The 18861-nt window shown below is 39.9% G+C and overlaps 1 protein-coding gene across 2 annotated transcripts in view; it reads left to right on the forward strand.

Annotated features, from left to right (window-relative positions):
• The first annotated feature begins 6 nt into the window (after positions 1 to 6).
• The window catches only part of Rasgrp1 (RAS guanyl releasing protein 1), a 77386-nt gene continuing 58531 nt past the window's right edge, over positions 7 to 18861 (forward strand). Inside the window, exons 1-2 of one of the 2 annotated variants that reach the window (XM_015480844.2) lie at positions 7 to 61; positions 4840 to 5024. In XM_015480844.2, the coding sequence (XP_015336330.1) occupies positions 27 to 61; positions 4840 to 5024 (220 nt within the window). In that variant the 5' untranslated portion in view covers positions 7 to 26. Of the gene's footprint in view, positions 62 to 2542; positions 2687 to 4839; positions 5025 to 18861 lie in introns of those variants that run through there. The other variant, XM_048793380.1, reaches the window with a different exon arrangement.

The following is an 18861-nucleotide window of genomic DNA, read 5'->3' on the forward strand; positions in this document are numbered from 1 at the left end:
CACCGCGGAGCCTCTCGGCCGCGGCCATGGGCACCCTGGGCAAGGCGCGAGAGGCTCCGCGGTGAGTAGAGGTGGCGGCGCCCTAGGGACCGTCAGTTTCCTTTCTTGGGGTAAAGGACAGCTGCGCGGGCGGCTCTTGCGATCCTCTTGTTGATGGGCAGACGGGAGTTGCGGGCGACAAGGACCTTTCTCCCAAGGGAAGCTGTTGGAGGGGGATGGAGGACCTCGGGGAGCCGGGGTCTCAGCCGACGTCCGAGGAGACCCGCGCGAGAGGCGAACGGGTCCCGAGCGCCTAGCAAGTCGCGCGTCGGGGGTGGAGGAGGGATTTGGGGCTGTGCTGGCGGTGAGGCTGCGAGGCTGAGTTCGCCTGGAGGGATCCAGAACGGCTAGGACCAATGCCCTTCACCCATGTGGTGCCCAACCTCCGACCTCCTCCCGAATTTTCCCCGGACACCCGAACTCCCATTTTCCCACTCGCCGACTCTCCGCACCCCCAGCACCTGCTGCTGGCGCGGGGCGCTGGCAGCGCCACCTGGCGCTCTCTTTCGGTCCTGCCCCAAACGGCCAAAGGCGTTTGTAGCGAGCAAACAAGCGGAGGTGGCACCGCTTGGTTGCCCCTGCGCCAGAGAAGTTTCCAAATCCTTGGTTAGCAAACCATATAACCTTCTGAATGAGAGCCCGCACTCCTCCTCTCCACCACTGAGATTCTAGAGAGATGCTTAAGAGGGTCTTGGGATGACAGGAGATGAAGGAAGAATGACACTTAGTTAAAGGGCTCTTGGCAAGAGAAAAAGCCCTGGCAGGGCCAGGCAAATGAAGAACTGGCTCCCAAAGGACCGGAAGTAGGCTGCAGCCCGGACGACGTCCTGTCTCGGTACAGGGCAGAGCAAGTTGTGCACTTCACAAATCCATTCACATAGACTAGGATATGACTGCGCCTGCCCAGCCTACCCATACCGACAGGGCCAGGGTGCTGCTTTGTGATGCTGGACCTTCTGTACTTACAATCCCCTGGACTAAGGTTTTTCAGTCCTCAATGCAGTCCTTGCCCCCACTCCGTGTATCTGAGGGTCCGCCACTGCACTTTTCACTTGACTGGGAGAGAGGAGCATCAGTTAAATGGAGTCTGTATTATGGGGAGGAAAGGACAGGACTTCTAGAATCCTCACTAGAAGCTAATGGAAGTCACCTTCCCCTGCAAAGCAAGCTGTGGGAGTTCCAGTTCTCTCCCTCCATTTCATCTTTCACTCTTATGCTGGATTTTATGATAAGGTTAGGTTGCAACTGTGACCCCTCTGAGATACCTGTGCCTTAAGAGGATTTCACACAAACCGGTTCAGAGTTTTAACAACATATTTCAGTAAGCTCTGTGGGGCCTTGGCCACTTTTAGGTCAGAAACACCTTCACGTTGGGGCTTGGGTTGTGATTCAGTGGTAGAGTGCTCACCTAGCACGTATGAGGACCTGGGTTCGATCCTCAACACCACATAAAAATAAATTAATAAAAATAAGTATTGTGTCTGACTACAACAAAAAAATAAAATGTTAAGAAAAACACCTTTAAGCTAATATGGGTATTTTGTTTTGGGAGGGGGTATCTTGTTTTGCAAATTAAACTGGCGACATTTGGCTTAATTATCCTTTAAAAATATGCTTTTTCAGAACTAGACTATTCGTTATATCATTTGTCAAAACACCCTTACACCTTCCTACAATAAAATATCTCATAAATCCTTATCTGCCACCATTTCACCAGAAGAGACAGAGGAGCAATTTGAGGATTTTTCATAAAGCAACCAGTCAAGAGACTAAACAGCAAAAGAGCCAAGTTTCCATTTATGGAGCAGTTAATCCTATCTTAGGGCAGTGAATTTGTAATAATTCCCCTCCCCCATTTCCAATGCCCAAGTCTGGTATCTCAGGCCTTCCTACTTTCCAAGTTGCATCTCACCTTCCCCCTTTTTTTCTACCCTAAATACTTCTTTCTAGATCTTTCTTTATTCCTATCTATCACAGTTCATTCTAATTCTGGTAAAAGCACCTACCTCTGAGAAGTGCCAAATGAATCAAAGTGGTTTCCCTTAGTGGCCACACCAGGACATGTTACTAGAACTAGAGAACAGGGTGGGTTAAGAAGACCTGATTGACCAGTACCACCAACTAAGAAAGAAAATCGAATTTTCTCTGAATCTCCAGTCACCTCCCAGCTTCAGCAGGATGAGCTCTGTTTGCAAAGCAGGACAGGTGCCCTATGTGCTGTGCTTTTGCCTCTTTTCCAGAGTCTAGGGAAAACTACTGTGGAAAAGAGAAAAGAGACTTTTACCAGGAAGGACAGGACTTGTGTCTTTCTCCTACTCTGCTTTTGGAGGTGATCTAAATGATGCTAAGGCAGCAGGTGAAGCAGAAAGCTAACTAATCCCTACACTGGGCCAGGTTTAGGGACTTGTCAGTACTTCCAAGAAGGGAAGGGAGCCCAGCTGGGAAATATGGCATGGGGCCTAGGAGGCTGGGTTTTAGACTGCTTTGCCCTGGTCACCAGTCACATTGCCTTTCCAAGCCTGGACCTCTATATCTATAGGCAAGGAGTTTGGAAAATGAATGTGAAAAATCCATCCAGCCCTGAGGTTCTGAGGAGAGTTTCAAGGACCTGAAGAAGGAATAAGGACAGAGATTCAGCCTCTGTATTGTAAGCTATGTTTTTGAAGGCTTCAACTTGTTTTACATTGAATTAACCTTTTCAGCCTCTCTGTGAGTCTGCTTGCCAATTCTGATGTAGTGGAAGGTTCACAATTGAAGGCACAGTAAATATTTTTTACTCTAAAGCCATGGAGGCTCCGGGAACAAATCCCAATCCAGCTCAAGTTGTGCAACCTTTAGGCTCTTTTCTAACTCAGCCTGAGTATCATGATATGAAAATAACAACTTCAGAGACAATGCAGATCCCCAACACAGTGCCCCCATAGCATAGGTACTCAATTCATGGTGGCCATTACTGTTTTGTTTTTAGATTATCATTTTATTCTGAGGCTATCATAGGACCTGAGTAAAAATCAGTAATGGCCAGAAACTTGTTTGAGTCATCATTTCACTCTTTCAGGAATCACTGCCTTGGGTTAGCAAAACTCAGTAACCAATTGGTGATTTGTTTTAATTGGCCTCACTCCAGGTTGGAACAGAGCCTATTGCTACCACAGACCAGTGTCCCAAAGCTAGTTTGAAACAGAACCTGAAGCCCCGAGGTGCTCCCTCCTTGAGACTGGCCTGGTACTGATTGGCGCGTGTTCAGAGAGTTGTCTTATGGCAGGCTGGCTTTCCAAAACCCAGGTGTGCTCAACATTTTTTGTTGATCTAAGCACTTAGCCCCTTCTGAGTGAGATATTATCTTGTCAGAGAAGCTCTTCCAACACTCACCCAGAAACTGCTTCTCCCTCCTCTGAGGACATCGTATTTCTTGTCCTTGACCCTCACAGGACACTTAAAAATTATGTAGTTACCCTTTTATTATCTCAGTCTGATTCCCCAACTAGGTTTATATATATATATATATATATATATATATATATATATATATATATATATATNATATATATATAAAAGAAATTCTAGATTGCCTTTACATAACACCTAACATACAATGAGCATATTTTTTGGCATACAAAGTACCCTCAGGTATACTATCTCACTGTGGTCCCTCTAGCCTAATGCAATGTCTTGCTCATAGAATAAGCACTAACCGATTAATTGATTCCATTTTGTGTTGATCATAAAATGTGATGAGCACAAAGTCACAGTTATGGGGTATATGTCTCTTGCACTTTGTCCTTTCTCTTCTTTGGGAGTAAATTGGAAAAAAAGCCACAATAGGGAAGGAAAATTAGCTACATGCTAAAAAAGCTATGAGCAGCAACACCTATCATTGCCCTTAAGAGATTTCAGATATGTATCTGTGTGAATGTATTTTTTAATAAAGAGGAAAATAAAATACTTAATGATCATGAGAGTTTTGCAAAATAACTCGTACAGACTAGGCCATGACCAAAGGTAAACTAAGTGAGGAAAATGAAGGGTCTTTGGATCCTGGATCTAGATCCAGATCCAAACTTCTCTTTTTACATTTAGTTCTGGAACAAACCTCTCTTAGCTCAGCTTTCTTTTTTAATTGTTAAAAAATACTTCATGGAATAATGTGTAATGATTAAAATGGCCCATAATGACTACCTGTATTATCAATAATGACACCGTTTCTTAAAATTAGCCAATATTTGTAATAAAGGCAGAGCTAACTTAAAATCTAAATACCACCACCATGATTCCTCACTCCATATGCTTCAGTCTTTAACTTCTCCCTTAAAGTTCTTAAAGATGTTTCTGAGGCTGCCTGGCCACCTGCAACATCTCTGGTTTTTCTCATGAAGAATGAACTTAACTGAAGACTAGGCCAACTTAATTCTTTTAAGGTCCAAGTCAGGGGCCTAACAGCTAAAATAAAAAAATATATATATATTGACAGAAACCAAGATACAAGATACAGTCTTGCCAAGATACAGTCTTGCCTCTGCCTTTCCCCTTTGGGAACCAGGAAACAGCAGGACAGAGCAATCCTCGAGCCAGGGCAAAGAGCCACAGTTGCAATCCTAAAATCTCACCTGTCATTTGCTGGGGAGATGTCTCTTTAACAGCCAACCAGTCCATTTGGTGCATTTGCTAAGTGGGAGGGGTATGTATTCTATCAGCCCAACTCTGGGGATTAATTGTTTTATCTCCACGCCTTTTGCTGTCCAATCTCCTTCAGAGCCTGGAGCTGCTCTGCTTGCCCTCACTGCCTTCTCTCTTCCCCAGGAAACCTTCCCATGGCTCCAGAGCTGCCCCTAAAGCAAGACTAGAGGCGAAATCAGCCAACAGCCCCTTCCCTTCCCATCCCAGTCTGGCCCAGATCACCCAGTTCCGAATGATGGTGTCCCTGGGACATTTGGCCAAAGGAGCCAGCCTGGACGATCTCATTGACAGCTGCATTCAATCTTTTGGTAAGTTGGCTAATTGCTCCTGTGCATAGAAATCACTGTATTACTTTGTTCTTCCCTTAAAAAATGTTTTATAGAATAGCAACCTAGATTGTATTTTGGCTTTAAAAATAGCTTTTGAGCCTTTGAAATGTTGGAGACAGTCTGCAGTGCCTGTGGCACATGACTATGTGGGTGTAATAGGTCGTGATGAGAGGTGCAATTTAAAGTGAAAAAAGTTACTGAACAGAGTTTGCATTTTCATTTTTCTTAGGTTGGAGATCTGTCTCATGATGAAAAATATCATAAAATAATATTGTGCGTCTGGTCCTCTGACACTTTTTTGTCCTTGTGTTCTTGGGGTAGATAACGTCTGTGTTACATGAGCAAACATTGTTATCCAACAGAAATTTGAAAGCCTTCGAATCATTTGGACAAATATGTCTCGATAATTCCTCTTACAATCTGGAATTGCAATTGTGTCTGTGATTAGAAGATTCTGGTTAATAAATGTTATGATGGAGGATCAAGGAGCTGGGAAGTGAGCGTGTGGACACACATACGGGCAGCGAATTATCCAGACACTGCTCTTTGTCAACACCTGTACTCATCACAAAGGGTACTCAGGCTCAGCGGAGCTATAAAGCAATTCTCTGAAAAGATTTATTTTTAATTCTATAAGCACTATCTTTCTTTTGATTATCATTTGTGTACAAGTGATTGGAAAGTGCTAAATATTTGCTTTGTTCCAAAAGGGAAAAGATTAAATTAATGGATTTCTATGAAATCTTTGAATTCAAAGATTTCCAATATCCAATTCCTCTGTGTGCCCCTTTTTGTATTCTTCCATCTCCCACTGGGAAGAAGATGAGTTTGTTGGCTCAGCTCTGTAGCTCCCACCCCAGCCCTGGTAGCCTCCTAGAAGCAGAGAGGAGGGTTAAGCGGATCCCTGGTAGCACAAGAGCTATTAGATCTCAGAACTGGTCTATTGACTGGACATGTTTAGTGTTTGGTTAGACTTATTTATAGAGATACTCATTTAGTACAACACTGAATCAACTATTTCAAAATTAGTTTAAACAATCATTCCTAAACATCAATGCATCAGAATCATGTGGAGGGGTTTTTTGTTTTGTTTTATTTTTAAGTAATGCAGATGGCTGGACCCCACCCCCAAAGTTTCTGCTCCAGCGGGTCTGGAGCAAGGCAGGGCCCCCAAATTTGCATTTCTAACAAGTTCCCAGGTGATACACATGCAGCTGCTCTAAGAACCCCACTTTGAGAATCACTGTTTTGCAGTGCTGTTTATTGTAGACCTTTTAACTTGAAAAAGAGAGAGAAAATCTAGGGGTGTAGTTCAGTGGTAGAGTACTTACCTAGCATGCACAAGGCTCTGGATTTGATTCCCTGTACTGAAAAATAATGCAAGGGTTTTATTACTAGTAAATTCCTCTTTATTTACATTTTGATCTTTCAGTTAAGGATGAATTTGGGAGCAAAATGAATGATTTTCTTTTTCTTTAGAACACGTACATGCAAAGAGATAAGTAGAAGACAGTGGAAGCCAATGGGTACAACAGCCATAATTCACATGCTGCTTGTATCTAGTTCCCAGCTTGGATAAATTGCAAAGTTCCTTACCCACTTTTTTTCAGTCATATTTACTAGTCCTTAGCAGAACATAATGATTGTTTTATGAAAAATGACATATTTTCTTGCTCTTTTACTATTAAGAAAATTGGGATCATTAATATATTTATCATATTATCGTTCTTCCTCAGAGCCATTCAACCACCTGCTGAGTGCAGGACTCTTTTCCTAACATTCAAGTAATCATGACATCAAACAGAAAAAAATATAACCACTTGCAAAGTCCTTCCCCATAATAACCAAGTGTAACCCACTCCTCTCATCAAATTCTACAAAGGCACTAATACATTGTTTTGGAATGTGTTGAACTCAAAAAAAAAATTAATAGCTGGGCTGGGGTTGTAGCTCTGTAGTACAGCACTTGCCTAACATGTATGAGACCTGGATTTCACTTCTCAGCACCACGTGTAAATAAATGAATAAAATAAAGGTCAATTGACAACTAAAATAATAATAATAATATATATATATATATATATATATACACACACACACACACACACACACACACACATGCATACGTGTGTGTGTGTGTGTGTAATAGCTGTAAAAATCCCACTGAATCTAATGGTTTTTTATTCATTATCAAGAAGCATTCTTTAAGCCTCTAATTGCATCTGACTTGCTGGGCAATGTGTAAGGGGAATGACAGTGACCAAACCCCCATGCCACTAGAGCTTATGATACCTGAGAAGTGTACTATTTAGAAATATATATATATTATATAAAATATGTACATATATGCACATACAAAAGATGGTTGATAATAAATGAAGGTATGCAGGAACAATATGTGCTTTGCACCACGCAGGTGTATACTGTGAATAAGTGTACTCTGGTACGAGGTGGCAGATTGAGGAGCCTGGCCAGTCTCCAGACTGTCTTGGGCCTAGGGAATGCTGTGGGGAAATGGTAAGGTTAGAGCTCAGGGTTTGTTGTAGTATACTGCAGAGTTTCCTGTCACAGAATTTACATGAAAGAGGCAAAAAAACAAAACAAAACAAAACAACAAAAAAAACCACTATGTCTAGAGGGGATGGGAGTGCTTTTTATTCTCTTCTCCATCTTCCATCTTTGGTTATCAGTTGAGGTATCTGTTAGGATATCTGTTGGGATATCTGTTTTGTATCCGAGCTACAAAAAAAAGCTCTCTTGAAGATAGACTGACTAATTCATTAGTTAATTTGGCTCCAGCCTCGCTATCCGAAACAGTAGTCAGTAGCCACTGGCCACACCACAGGTTTATTGTCATATGCATTTCAATTAGTTAAAATTAAATCAAATTGAAAATTGAGTTCTGGAGCCTCACTAGTCCTAGTTCAAGTTCAAGCAGCAGTGCGTACTGCTGGACAGAGTAAATAGGGAATATTTCTGTCATCAAAGTCTGTTTTACGGTACTAGAGAGGGTAAATGGTTGACTTGAAGGGGGAAAAGTAGCGGATAGATTTTCTGGAAACTATGGGATTTGCATTTCACTAGCATTTATAGGTGACAGTCTGAATACTGTTAGCATCACAGGCATTCAGAAATCTTTAGGGATGGCTGTCTCTAGCATTATTAACCGTTAATTTTATCACCCACACTGTTCTCAGAAGAAGTGTGCATTATAATGTTTATGAGAATAGATAGCCTGCACATACAAATTAAGGGTATGTCTGAAGGTCTCCAGCAGACTTCCCAGTGCCTCACACAAGTTTACAGACCTGTGATTAGAAACTTAGTGCCTTGAGTCATAATTCATTGCTCTAACCATGGAACAGCCCACTCCTACCTTCTGTTCTAATCAGAGGTCATGTTTTACATCCCTAATATATTACTGCCAGTTAATCCACTCTTCAGCTGAGCATAATGAGGCAAATCATCACAACCTGGTACATTTATGTCAAATGTATGTGAATCATACCATCTGTTTCAGAGGTAGAAAGACCTATGAGATCATCAGGGCTTTTTATTTTTTATTTTTTTTCCACTTTGTAGTAAGGCCGTGAACACTGGGGACAAATAGAAGTCTTTAAATGTACAAATTCATGAAGCCTCTCCTAGTTTCCTCAGTGTAAGGCAATTTCTGATAGTATCAGAAAAGAAACACACACACACACACACACACACACAAAAGACCCAGAAAGCACCTGTCTGCAAGCAGCCCTTCTGCTCTGGGGAGGGGTGAAAAAGAAACTCAATGTTTTGTTTTAACTGTCAATGCAAAGAGAAATGCATCCCGGTATCTCCTATTTGTGGACTATCATTTATTTTTTCTTATCACTTCTTATGTATTGATTTTCTTTTATACTCAAAACAACTCTGAAATAGGTCAGGTATTACTATCTTTTTTTGGACAAACAAGAAAGTGAATTGAATTTCTGAGAATTGAAACAACTTGCTCAAGCCTATGGCCTAAAAAAGAAACAGGTTGCTCATATTCCTCCCCTACCCCTGGCAGCCACAGCAACCTGAGCTGGGGCCGACTTGGATATTTCTCTTCAGACCCTCCTTCCTGCACTCAGGAGACCTACATGCCACACAGGATAGGCCTGCACCTAATTCTGCAGGCCTGGCCTCTCCAGATTAGAAATTTAACCCATTCCATGTAAGAAATATTTGTTAGACCCCATCTTTTAGACCACCAGGCATCTTCCTGAATTTCTTTTTAATTAATGAATTAGTATATACATTTTATTAATGCTACTCAAAGACCTTGCAAACTGGAAACAGCCCAAAATGAATAACATATTTTCCCCATCATGAAGCTGCTAGATGTTAAACATTTTGTAGACCTTAATTAAAGATAAAACATTATATCTGATTTTAAAATCAAGAGTCAAAGAAGGCAAACACACTTGTTGGCAAAAGGAACGTTAGGGATTTCTCACCACTCTGCAACTTCAAGTCTGTGCACCAGAGCAAGGTGCCCACAGGCAACCGGAGAACAAAACCAGAAGATAAGGGCTATGACATCAATGGGCACTTAGACCCAAGAACTGGGAACAGCAAGAACCAAGTGAAGCGTAGGGTCAGGAAGGAGGCCTAGTCTTGCCCCCTGCTGATGATGGACTATATGAAGCCCACAACTGACCGAAAAGCCTCCTCAGTGGAACCCCTAGTTGCTGGCAGTCATGACCACAAGGTTTCACATGTAAAGCATGGTTCTGAGGTGCGGCTCCCAGGCACACCTACTCTTAGTCTTTGGGAGTGAATTGCCACTTTATGGTCAGGATGCCTCTTATTCTAATGAGCCCTCTGCTGCATCTTTGACTGGCTGGCACCACCCAGTGCCTCAGGCTGGCATGCTTGCCCTCTTATATGCATAAGTTACAGTGACCATCAGGCCTTTGGAAGGTGGGAAGCCCCTTCCTGCTTATCTGTGCTCCCCTGTGTGCACTGTTCACAGCAGGCCTCCCTCGGTAATAGAGGATGGTCCATCTTAAAAAGAAAACTCAGGAATTCTGAGTTTTTTCAATAATCATCCAGAGATGAATTTTACTGCCAAGAGAGACAGTCAAGGACTGGCAGTAGTTGAAAACTTGCATACTACATTCTCCTAGGGCACTGTGCTTTTACCTGTTTTGATCCGGTTATCTTCCTCATTACTCTATGAGGTGAGTATTTTTTTGCTCTTTGAACTGCTAGGGAATTGAAACTTGGAAAAGTTCAATGGCCCGTGTACAGTGCAGCTCATTAGTTGGTAGGAAGCTGACCTCTGGTTAAGTTATCTCAGGCTCAAGACGTTCTGCTATACTAGACATTCTCCAACTGTGATGTGAGGAGTAGTCTTTAAGGGAGGGTGTTCAGCATTCTATTCTTGTAGGCCAAACCCAGAACTTTCTATTTGGCCAGTAGTCACTCTGGTTTTGATGGAGGTGACCTATGACCCACGATAAAACTGCTGCATAGCCCATTTGCTTCCTGGCCATCCCAGAGCTTTCTCTCACGCTTTCTAGGAAACCCTGAAGAGCACAAATCTCTGGAGAAGCAATGGAGCAAATAGGTTTTTCAAGCTATGAACTAGAAAAGCACATGAGGGAAATAGCCTCTTGGGGATCTTAAAGCAATCCAGCCTTTGTGTAATTAAGAGGCCCTGACTGTGAGCAGGTTTGAAACTCAGGGACAACTACTGTCAGATTTTCCTGCCTTCCTGTTTCTTCTCAACTAAGGTAAACTGTCTATAGAACTAAACTAAGTCTGTAAATCTTTTGACCATAGGAATAAAGAGAATGTGGATGTCTGTTGTAACTATAATGTGATTGTTTGCATTCAAAGGCAACTTTCCTACTGTATGTTTCTACCTTTATGCAGCACTCAGTCCTGTTTCGTAAAGCATGGCAGGGGCAGGCTCCCTAATTAATGCCCAGCCTCCATGGGTTAGAAGCTTACAAGTAGTGGCTTAGCTGGAGAGGGGCCTCCCAAGAAATCACCCAGATATACCACTTCACCAATTTATTTTTTTAAGGCAGTCTGTTGACCTAAAGGTTATTAAGAAACAGTGTGAACACAAACAGTCTGCTCAAAATCGACAGAGACAGCAGTGACAGAACTGTAGAACCATGGAGAAGGACAGTGCCACCCCTGGCCTATCTTCTGATCTAAGAGCCTGTTGGCCTTTGCTTAGAGCATTATAGTGTCCAAGCATTGTGCCTTATTCTGCAGGAGTAGTGAGTTTGAGCTACAGCCTAGCTGAGGTACCCTAGATTTACTGGAAGGAAAATACAGGGCAAAAGGCAAAGTATGGGCCAGCTTTGGGGCACACCAACTAGGTGTGCTTTTTAAAATTTTATTTCACCTCCAGTTGCATTATCTCTTAGCAGAGGTGTGCTGGATTGACTGGTACCAGCTCACAAGAGCAAGTTGTTAAATTTTCAAGAATTCTTCAAGCTTGCATCATTAAAAATTAAACTATATTTACTTAAATCATATTTTTACAAGAAGGTCAGAAGTATTCAAAACTTATCACTTCCTAATACATTACCATATCTTTACTATGATCTGTGCTTTTGAGAATATGTCTATTTGGTATAAATGCTGTATAATGGCATGCAGTTGTGCAGTTGCTTCCCAAGTCCATGACCAGTAAAATCATGCTAGTAGCTTAGCTTGATATTGTCTACGTTGGAAGCATTCACACTTTGGAAATCAACAAATGCTACTATCAGTGCTTCCTGTTCAGTGCCAACCCTAGAGAGACCATTGTCAAACATTTACCAGCACACCACTGTCTTCCAGGTATAGAGGATGCTTACCACGCAAAGTGTTTAGTGGGGAAGGGAAACCCCCCAACTGGGAATCTTATTTTGTATCACCTAGTTAGGAGAAAGTAATAATTTTTCCATTGTTTTGCTTCTTTCATCTACATATCTTGTTTTTTCTTTTTTAAATCCCCATGTGTTCTTCAAAGGAAAGAAACAATATACCGTAAAGATAAGGAAATCAAATATCAGTGAGGTTGAGAAGTGTTCTTGAAGTGATAATGGGACAAAACTTTAAAACCAATGAGAGATTCATATTCTGGAATTGAAGTTATCACTCTGTGCTTTTTAAAATTTTTATTTCATTTCTAAAAATTCTCCAGGATTAAAGCATCCCTTGTTTCTGATCAACCAAATCTCAATTTTGTGGACTTCTGTTCATCATGTATTTTATGCTCTGTCTCTTTATTTCTGATTTCACCCGTTTAATCATTCTACTACATGGTAACAGGCACCATTAATGTATACAACCAAACTTTTATTGAGTGTGTTTTTGTAAGTTTGAGTGATGACTGTATTTCAATTTTATAAACTGTTCATATCTTTTGCCTATTTATCACCTGCTGCTTAATTAATGCTTTTTACTACTAGAGGTTTGCAAAAGCTTTTTATATTTAAAAAATCTGTTAACTCTATAGATATTATTTGCTACAGGCATTTTCTTCCTCTTTCCGTTTTTATGTTGCATTTAGTATTATAATATGTAGAAATTCACATTTTTATAAAGCTAAATTTGTCTCCATTTCTTTTTTCTTTCATTAACTCTAAGCTTTAAAAATTCATATTCCAAAGACTTGGTGAATATCTCATTGACATTTTAATTAGAGTTTTATTAAATCCATTGTGTAATGCCACATCATTCCTGTTAGGGATGACCAGTAAAAGTTTGTGAGTTGCTCCTGGAGAAAAAGAAGTGTTGAGTTTTATTTCTGAAATTGACATTGGCTTGAAACCAAAGTGCTTTAACAGGTCACTTTGTAACTCAGAGCTTTGGTTTTTCCTCATTGTGATACTATTGAAATGAATTCTGAAACTAAAAATGTCTGGGAAAAGGTTTCATTTTGATATGAAATGTGAACTTGAAAAAAGTTCTTCAGAATTTGTGTATTTAAAGAAAGTGCTTTTGATTGTTTGGAGACCCAATATTCTTAGGGTGGAGTCCCAACCATATTTAAATCCATTATATCTAAATTATTAATATAGACTAAGTTTATATTGTTCTTACGTAAGATTTTTTTTTCATTGTGGTAAGATATACTAACAAAATCAACCACTTACCTAGACTTTTAAAATATTTAAAATATCATCGATTAGTAATACCTAACTTTTCAGTAATTACTATGAATAACAGTGTTTATATTAATATTTTATATACATATTCTCATTTAATTCCCACTGTTCTATAAGTTCTTGTATTTGTGAGGCTCTAAGTGTCACTCAGTTCTCATACTTACTTTTAAAATATTAACGACTTTTAAATCACTCAGATTCACTATAGAAAACTTAGAAAATACAGACTAGCAAAGAATAGCAATATCAACTTTCTTGTTTTTTTTTTTTATTTCCTAAATTGACTTCTATGGATAGTTACAGGTAATATAATTATGTTGACTTTTGATAAAATACCATAACTTTACTTTCCATAATTTAACCTTCGTATTTATAAAATGGTGTGCTAACCCACAAAGTTGCTATTCTATCCTGATATAATTCTGGCATAATTCTTTCAACTATGGGACATAAAATTGAAGGTTGCTTGGCAACTAAAATGATGCTAATGAAGAATTAAAGGAATTATAAGAAAAGTACTTTGTTCTTTCCAGTGCTAAATTGCAATAAGCCTGACTGATTATAATTGTAATAAACAAAGAAAAAATACTTCCACTAACTTAAAATTCATTTTTGTTATGTATAGTGAAAGTTTTGTTGAAGCTTTACTTTCAGAAACAAAAAAATCTTTTCTAAGCTTTCTTAGGGAGTCTCAAGTAACCGCTAGGTGAGAAATACAAGGACAGAACTGCAAAGAAGCTACAGTGGGTATAGCTGTGATTCTTCTGCTGTGAGGAAGGGGTGGTGGGCAGCAGTTGAGGACGGGAGGCCGTGTTGTCTACTCTGTTTTTTCCCAGACTGTGGTCAAGGGCCCTGGGGAGATTGCTGAGGTTCTTCTAGAATCTTCAAATAAAAGAAGCTGCCAGAATGGAATTGAATTGGAAGGACACCAGTAGTTAACTGAAATGGACAAAAGGGAGTATGGATTGACAGTTTTGTAATGAAGGAGGGAACACAATAACCAGACTAGTAAAGAAGACAGTTGAGGATGAAGATATCTGAGAATTAGGAAAGTTTAGGCTTAAGCCAGTTAAGTGAGAGTTTCTGGGTGGAGGAGCAAAAGGAGCCATATAAGTCTCTTCTTCATTGATCTGCCTGAACCACACAGTCTCACACATGTTTCTGTTACTTTGTGAACCATCCCATCTTATAGGGGAACCCAGGGCATTCAGAAAGCAAAAAAAAAAAAAAAAGATCCCAAGGTTATCATAGTTGAGGGTATCTTGTGAGAATGTAGTTATAGCCTATAGAGCTTCCTTCAATCTGATGAGTGGTTCATTGTTTGGGTTAATTTTGCATTTATTTATTTAAATGCCATATGCATATAGGCTTTTTCATGCATCCTTCCTCCTCACCATAGGTTCCAGCTTTTCTCCATTTAAACCTGCCATGATGGGTTCATCATCTCCCTCTAGTCCCATGCAATCCAGACCAGACAGAGAGTCATTCCACTTTTTCTATGCTGCTTTCAGAAGATAGCCAGTGACCCATAGTACCTGCCACTGAGCTGTCCAGTTATTGTTAAGGACAAGTGCCTGCTCTCAGCGATGAACTCTGGGGCTCACCTGAGTGTATGGCCTCAATGAAGCAGCTCCCCACACTTACTCTGCCTGTGGTCCCACCACCTGCCCTGTCCCTGGTGGCTTAAGAGTCTCATTAGCTAATCAGTAACCACCAGGGTCAACCTTAATGGATTTGGCTTGAGTTAACTGAGAAAAAGGGCACCCTGAAAATTGCAGGAAAAAAGAGATGGAGAAGGACCCTCTGGTTAATGAAGATCAGTTGTAGTGTATGATTCTTACTTCTGAAAATTATGTGTGTGTATATGTTTACACATATACTTTTAATATGTCATTATACATACTTGGAAATTTTGACACTAATAAGATATTTTATGATATTAAGGAATCACTATTGTTTTGTGTTGGGTTATTATCTTTTAAATTTTTATCAGCATGTATTAATTACATGTGTTAATGGGGTTTAATGTGATTTTGCATACATGTATTCATTGTACACTGATCAAACCCAACCTTCCTTTATCTACTGTTTTCTCCACACACACCCTTCACAGCTTCTGTTAATCACTGTTCTACATTCAGGTTGACTTGTTTTAGCATCCACATATGAGAGAGAACACGTAGTACTTGTCTTCCTGTGTCTGGCTTATTTTACTTAACATGATGATCTCTAGTTCCAACCATCTTTCTGCAAATGACACGATTTCATTCTTTATGGATGAATAATATTTCATTGCACATATGTGTATCACATTTTCTTTATCCATTAATTCATTGATAGGCACCTAGGCTGATTTCATATCTTAACTATTATGAGTAGTGCTGCAGTAAACATGGGTATGCAAGTATCTCTTTGGAATGCTAGTTTCATTTCCTTTGGATATATACCCAAAAGTGAGATAACTGGATCATACATAGATCTAATTTTAGTTTTCTGAGGAATCTCCATACTGTTCTCAATGATGGTTATACTAATTCACAATACTACCAACAGTGTATACAAGTTCCTTTTTTCTCCACATCTTTTTTAAAAATATTTTTAAATTTATTTTTCAGTTTTCGGTGGACACAACATCTTTATTTTATTTTATTTTTTTAACTAGTTTTTTTTTAAAGAGAGAGAGAGAATTTTTAATATTTATTTATTTTTTTTTTAGTTTTTGGCGGACACAGCATCTTTGTTTGTATATGGTGCTGAGGATGGAACCCAGTGCCGCACGCATGCCAGGCGAGCGTGTTACTGCTTGAGCCACATCCCCAGCCCCTCCACATCTTTGCTAACATTTCTTTTGGGATTTTGGGTTTGTTTGTTGGTTTTTTGTTTTTTTTTTTTTATAATAGGCATTTGACATTCTAACTGGGATGAGATAGTATCTCATTGTTGTATTGATTTACATTTCCCTGATGGCTAACAATATTTATTATTATTTTCATATATTTATTGCCATTGGCATTTCTTCTTTTGAGAAGTGTCTGTTAGATCATTTGTGAAAAATAAAAAAAATTTAAATCTTAGAAAAGAAAAATAAAGCCGGGCATGGTGGTACATGCCTGTAATCCCAGTGGCTCAGGAGGCTGAGGCAGGAGGATTTGAGTTCAAAGCCAGCCTCAGCAACTTAGCAAAGCACTTAGCAACTCAGCAATACCTTGTCTCTAAATTTAAAGGGAGGGGGGCCCCGGGGTGTGGCTCAGTGGTTGAGCATTACTGGGTTCAATCCTCAGTACTAAACAAAAAAAGAAAAAAGAAAAATAGATCATTTGCCCATTTGTACATTAAATTACTTTTTTTGTTACTTTTTTTAGTTTTTATATATTCTGAATATTAACCCTCTGTCAGATGAATAATTGGCAAATACTTTCTCCAGTTCTGTGGGTTGTCTGTTCACTCTGTTGGTTGTTTGCTGTGCAGAAGCATTTTGGTTTGATGGAATCCTATATGTCAGTTTTTTTGCTTTCATTTCCTATGCGTCTGGGGTCCTATTCAGAAAACCATTGCCTGTACCAATGTTTTGAAGTGCATTCTTCTAGTGAATTTTTGAAGAGCATTCGTCTAGTAGTTTCAGGTCTTATATTTAATTCTTTGATTCATTTTGAGCTGATTTTTTTGTACCAGATAAGAGACAGGGCTCAAGTTTCAATCTTCATGTGACTATCCAGTTTTTCCAGCTACACACGTTGAAGAAGCTGTCCTTTCTCCAGTATATGGATGCCTGGGTCTACTTTGGGCTTCTATATTTTATTGTTCTATATGTCTGGTTTTATGCCAATACCATGCTATTTTGGTTACTATGGCTTTGTAGTATGTCTGAAAATCAGGTATAGTGATGCCTCCAGCTTTCTTCTGGAATTGATTGCTCTCATTTTCTAGAGCACTGAAATGGAGTAGTCATGTCTATCTTAAAGAGGGGAGAGGAAAGTCAAGAACAAAAATGGGCTACTTTAATTGCACATCATGAAAATAACGTATCCATGTATATTACATTCCATGTCATACCAGTCCATTCTCTACTCAATGGTGAATTCCTGGGTATTAAAAAAAACAACACCAAAACAAATGTAAAAAGCAACTAGAAGCTCTAATCTTCATTTTTGCTCTCAGAGACAGGAGCTGGAATTCAGTAATTCCAGCTGGCCCCTCCACCCCTCCCACCTTACCCCAGCCTTGGTGGAAAGACCCAGCCTGGCCTTGATGCAACAGCCAGGTCACAGCAGGGTTTGGGGATTTAATCCTGCCTCTGCTGTTTACCAGTTGTTGCCTAAGGCAAATTGGTTTACTTTAATCTCTTCATCTACAAAATGGTTAATAGTAGGAAGAAATGTTAAGAGTTAGGTGAAAATTAAATAAGTTTATCTTAGTTCGAGAATTCCCAGAAGCAGATCCTGAGACAAGAATTTGAACAAAATGTATGTTTGGGAGGTGATCCTACCAAAAGCTGACAGGGGAAGAAGAAAAGCTGCTCCGGAAGGGTGTATCATCAAATGGGCTCCCACACTGGGGGTCAAGTTTAAGACTCCCTTCAGAACCATCCCATCCAGGAGAAGTGTGTTTACATTCCAAGTGCCACCAACCAGTAGTTAAGGCTGCTTCTAGAGGGTGTTGGCTTCCCAGAGTGTCTTACACACAGATGGAGGTATGAAGGGCCTCCAGAAAGCTCTCAGCAGGTGGAGTTGGGTTGGCACACATTATAATGGTACAACCCAAGAGCACGTGAATGCCACTGACAGGCTCTGTTCCAAAGTCAAAAAGTAAGGGCTCAGTAAATATTAAATGAGCAAGTACAAGCTAGATAAAAATCCAAACATATTCCAAACTGGTTAATAGTCATACTCACAGTATACCTTTATGGATATGAGATGGACAGATGTCATTCGGTAGGGTCATGTATATAACCATGTGTATAAGTAGCTCTGGATGTTTTCATCAGATTTAAACACAGTCCATGTTTTCGTTACATGCACTGCTGTGCATGGTAAATACCTTATATGAAAATCAAAATTCAGGAAGATCAATAATGTAGAACAAAGAACCTAGATTTCAATAGGAGTAAATGAAGTCTTGCACTTGAAGTTTAAAAATATTGCTGCTTATAAATTCTGATGGGGGGAAACTGAATTAATTGTAGTTCTTACAATAAATACTAAGGGATTTTAGTGTATTATAAGTTTAATATGAGCTGGTAGTGTCATACATCTTCTCAAAATGTTAAGTAATCTGAAATTGTATTTATAGAAATAGAATTTCCATGTTAAGGGAGCATTTCCCTCATTATATTGTGAGGTCCAGTCCTAACCCTGGAACACAGTAATTTTGTGCCCTTAGCAAGTTTCTTAATGTTTCTGAGAATTGGCAGCCATTATGAAGTCAAACAACAACAAGTGCTGGCGAGGATGTGGGGAAAAGGGTACACTTGTACATTGCTGGTGGGACTGCAAATTGGTGCAGCCAATTTGGAAAGCAGTATGGAGATTTCTTGGAAAGCTGGGAATGGAACCACCATTTGACCCAGCTATTCCCCTTCTCGGTCTATTCCCTAAAGACCTAAAAAGAGCATGCTACAGGGACACTGCTACATCGATGTTCATAGAAGCACAATTCACAATAGCAAGACTGTGGAACCAACC

This window comes from Marmota marmota, unplaced genomic scaffold (assembly GCF_001458135.2).
Source record: "Marmota marmota marmota unplaced genomic scaffold, marMar, whole genome shotgun sequence".
NCBI lineage: Eukaryota > Metazoa > Chordata > Mammalia > Rodentia > Sciuridae > Marmota > Marmota marmota.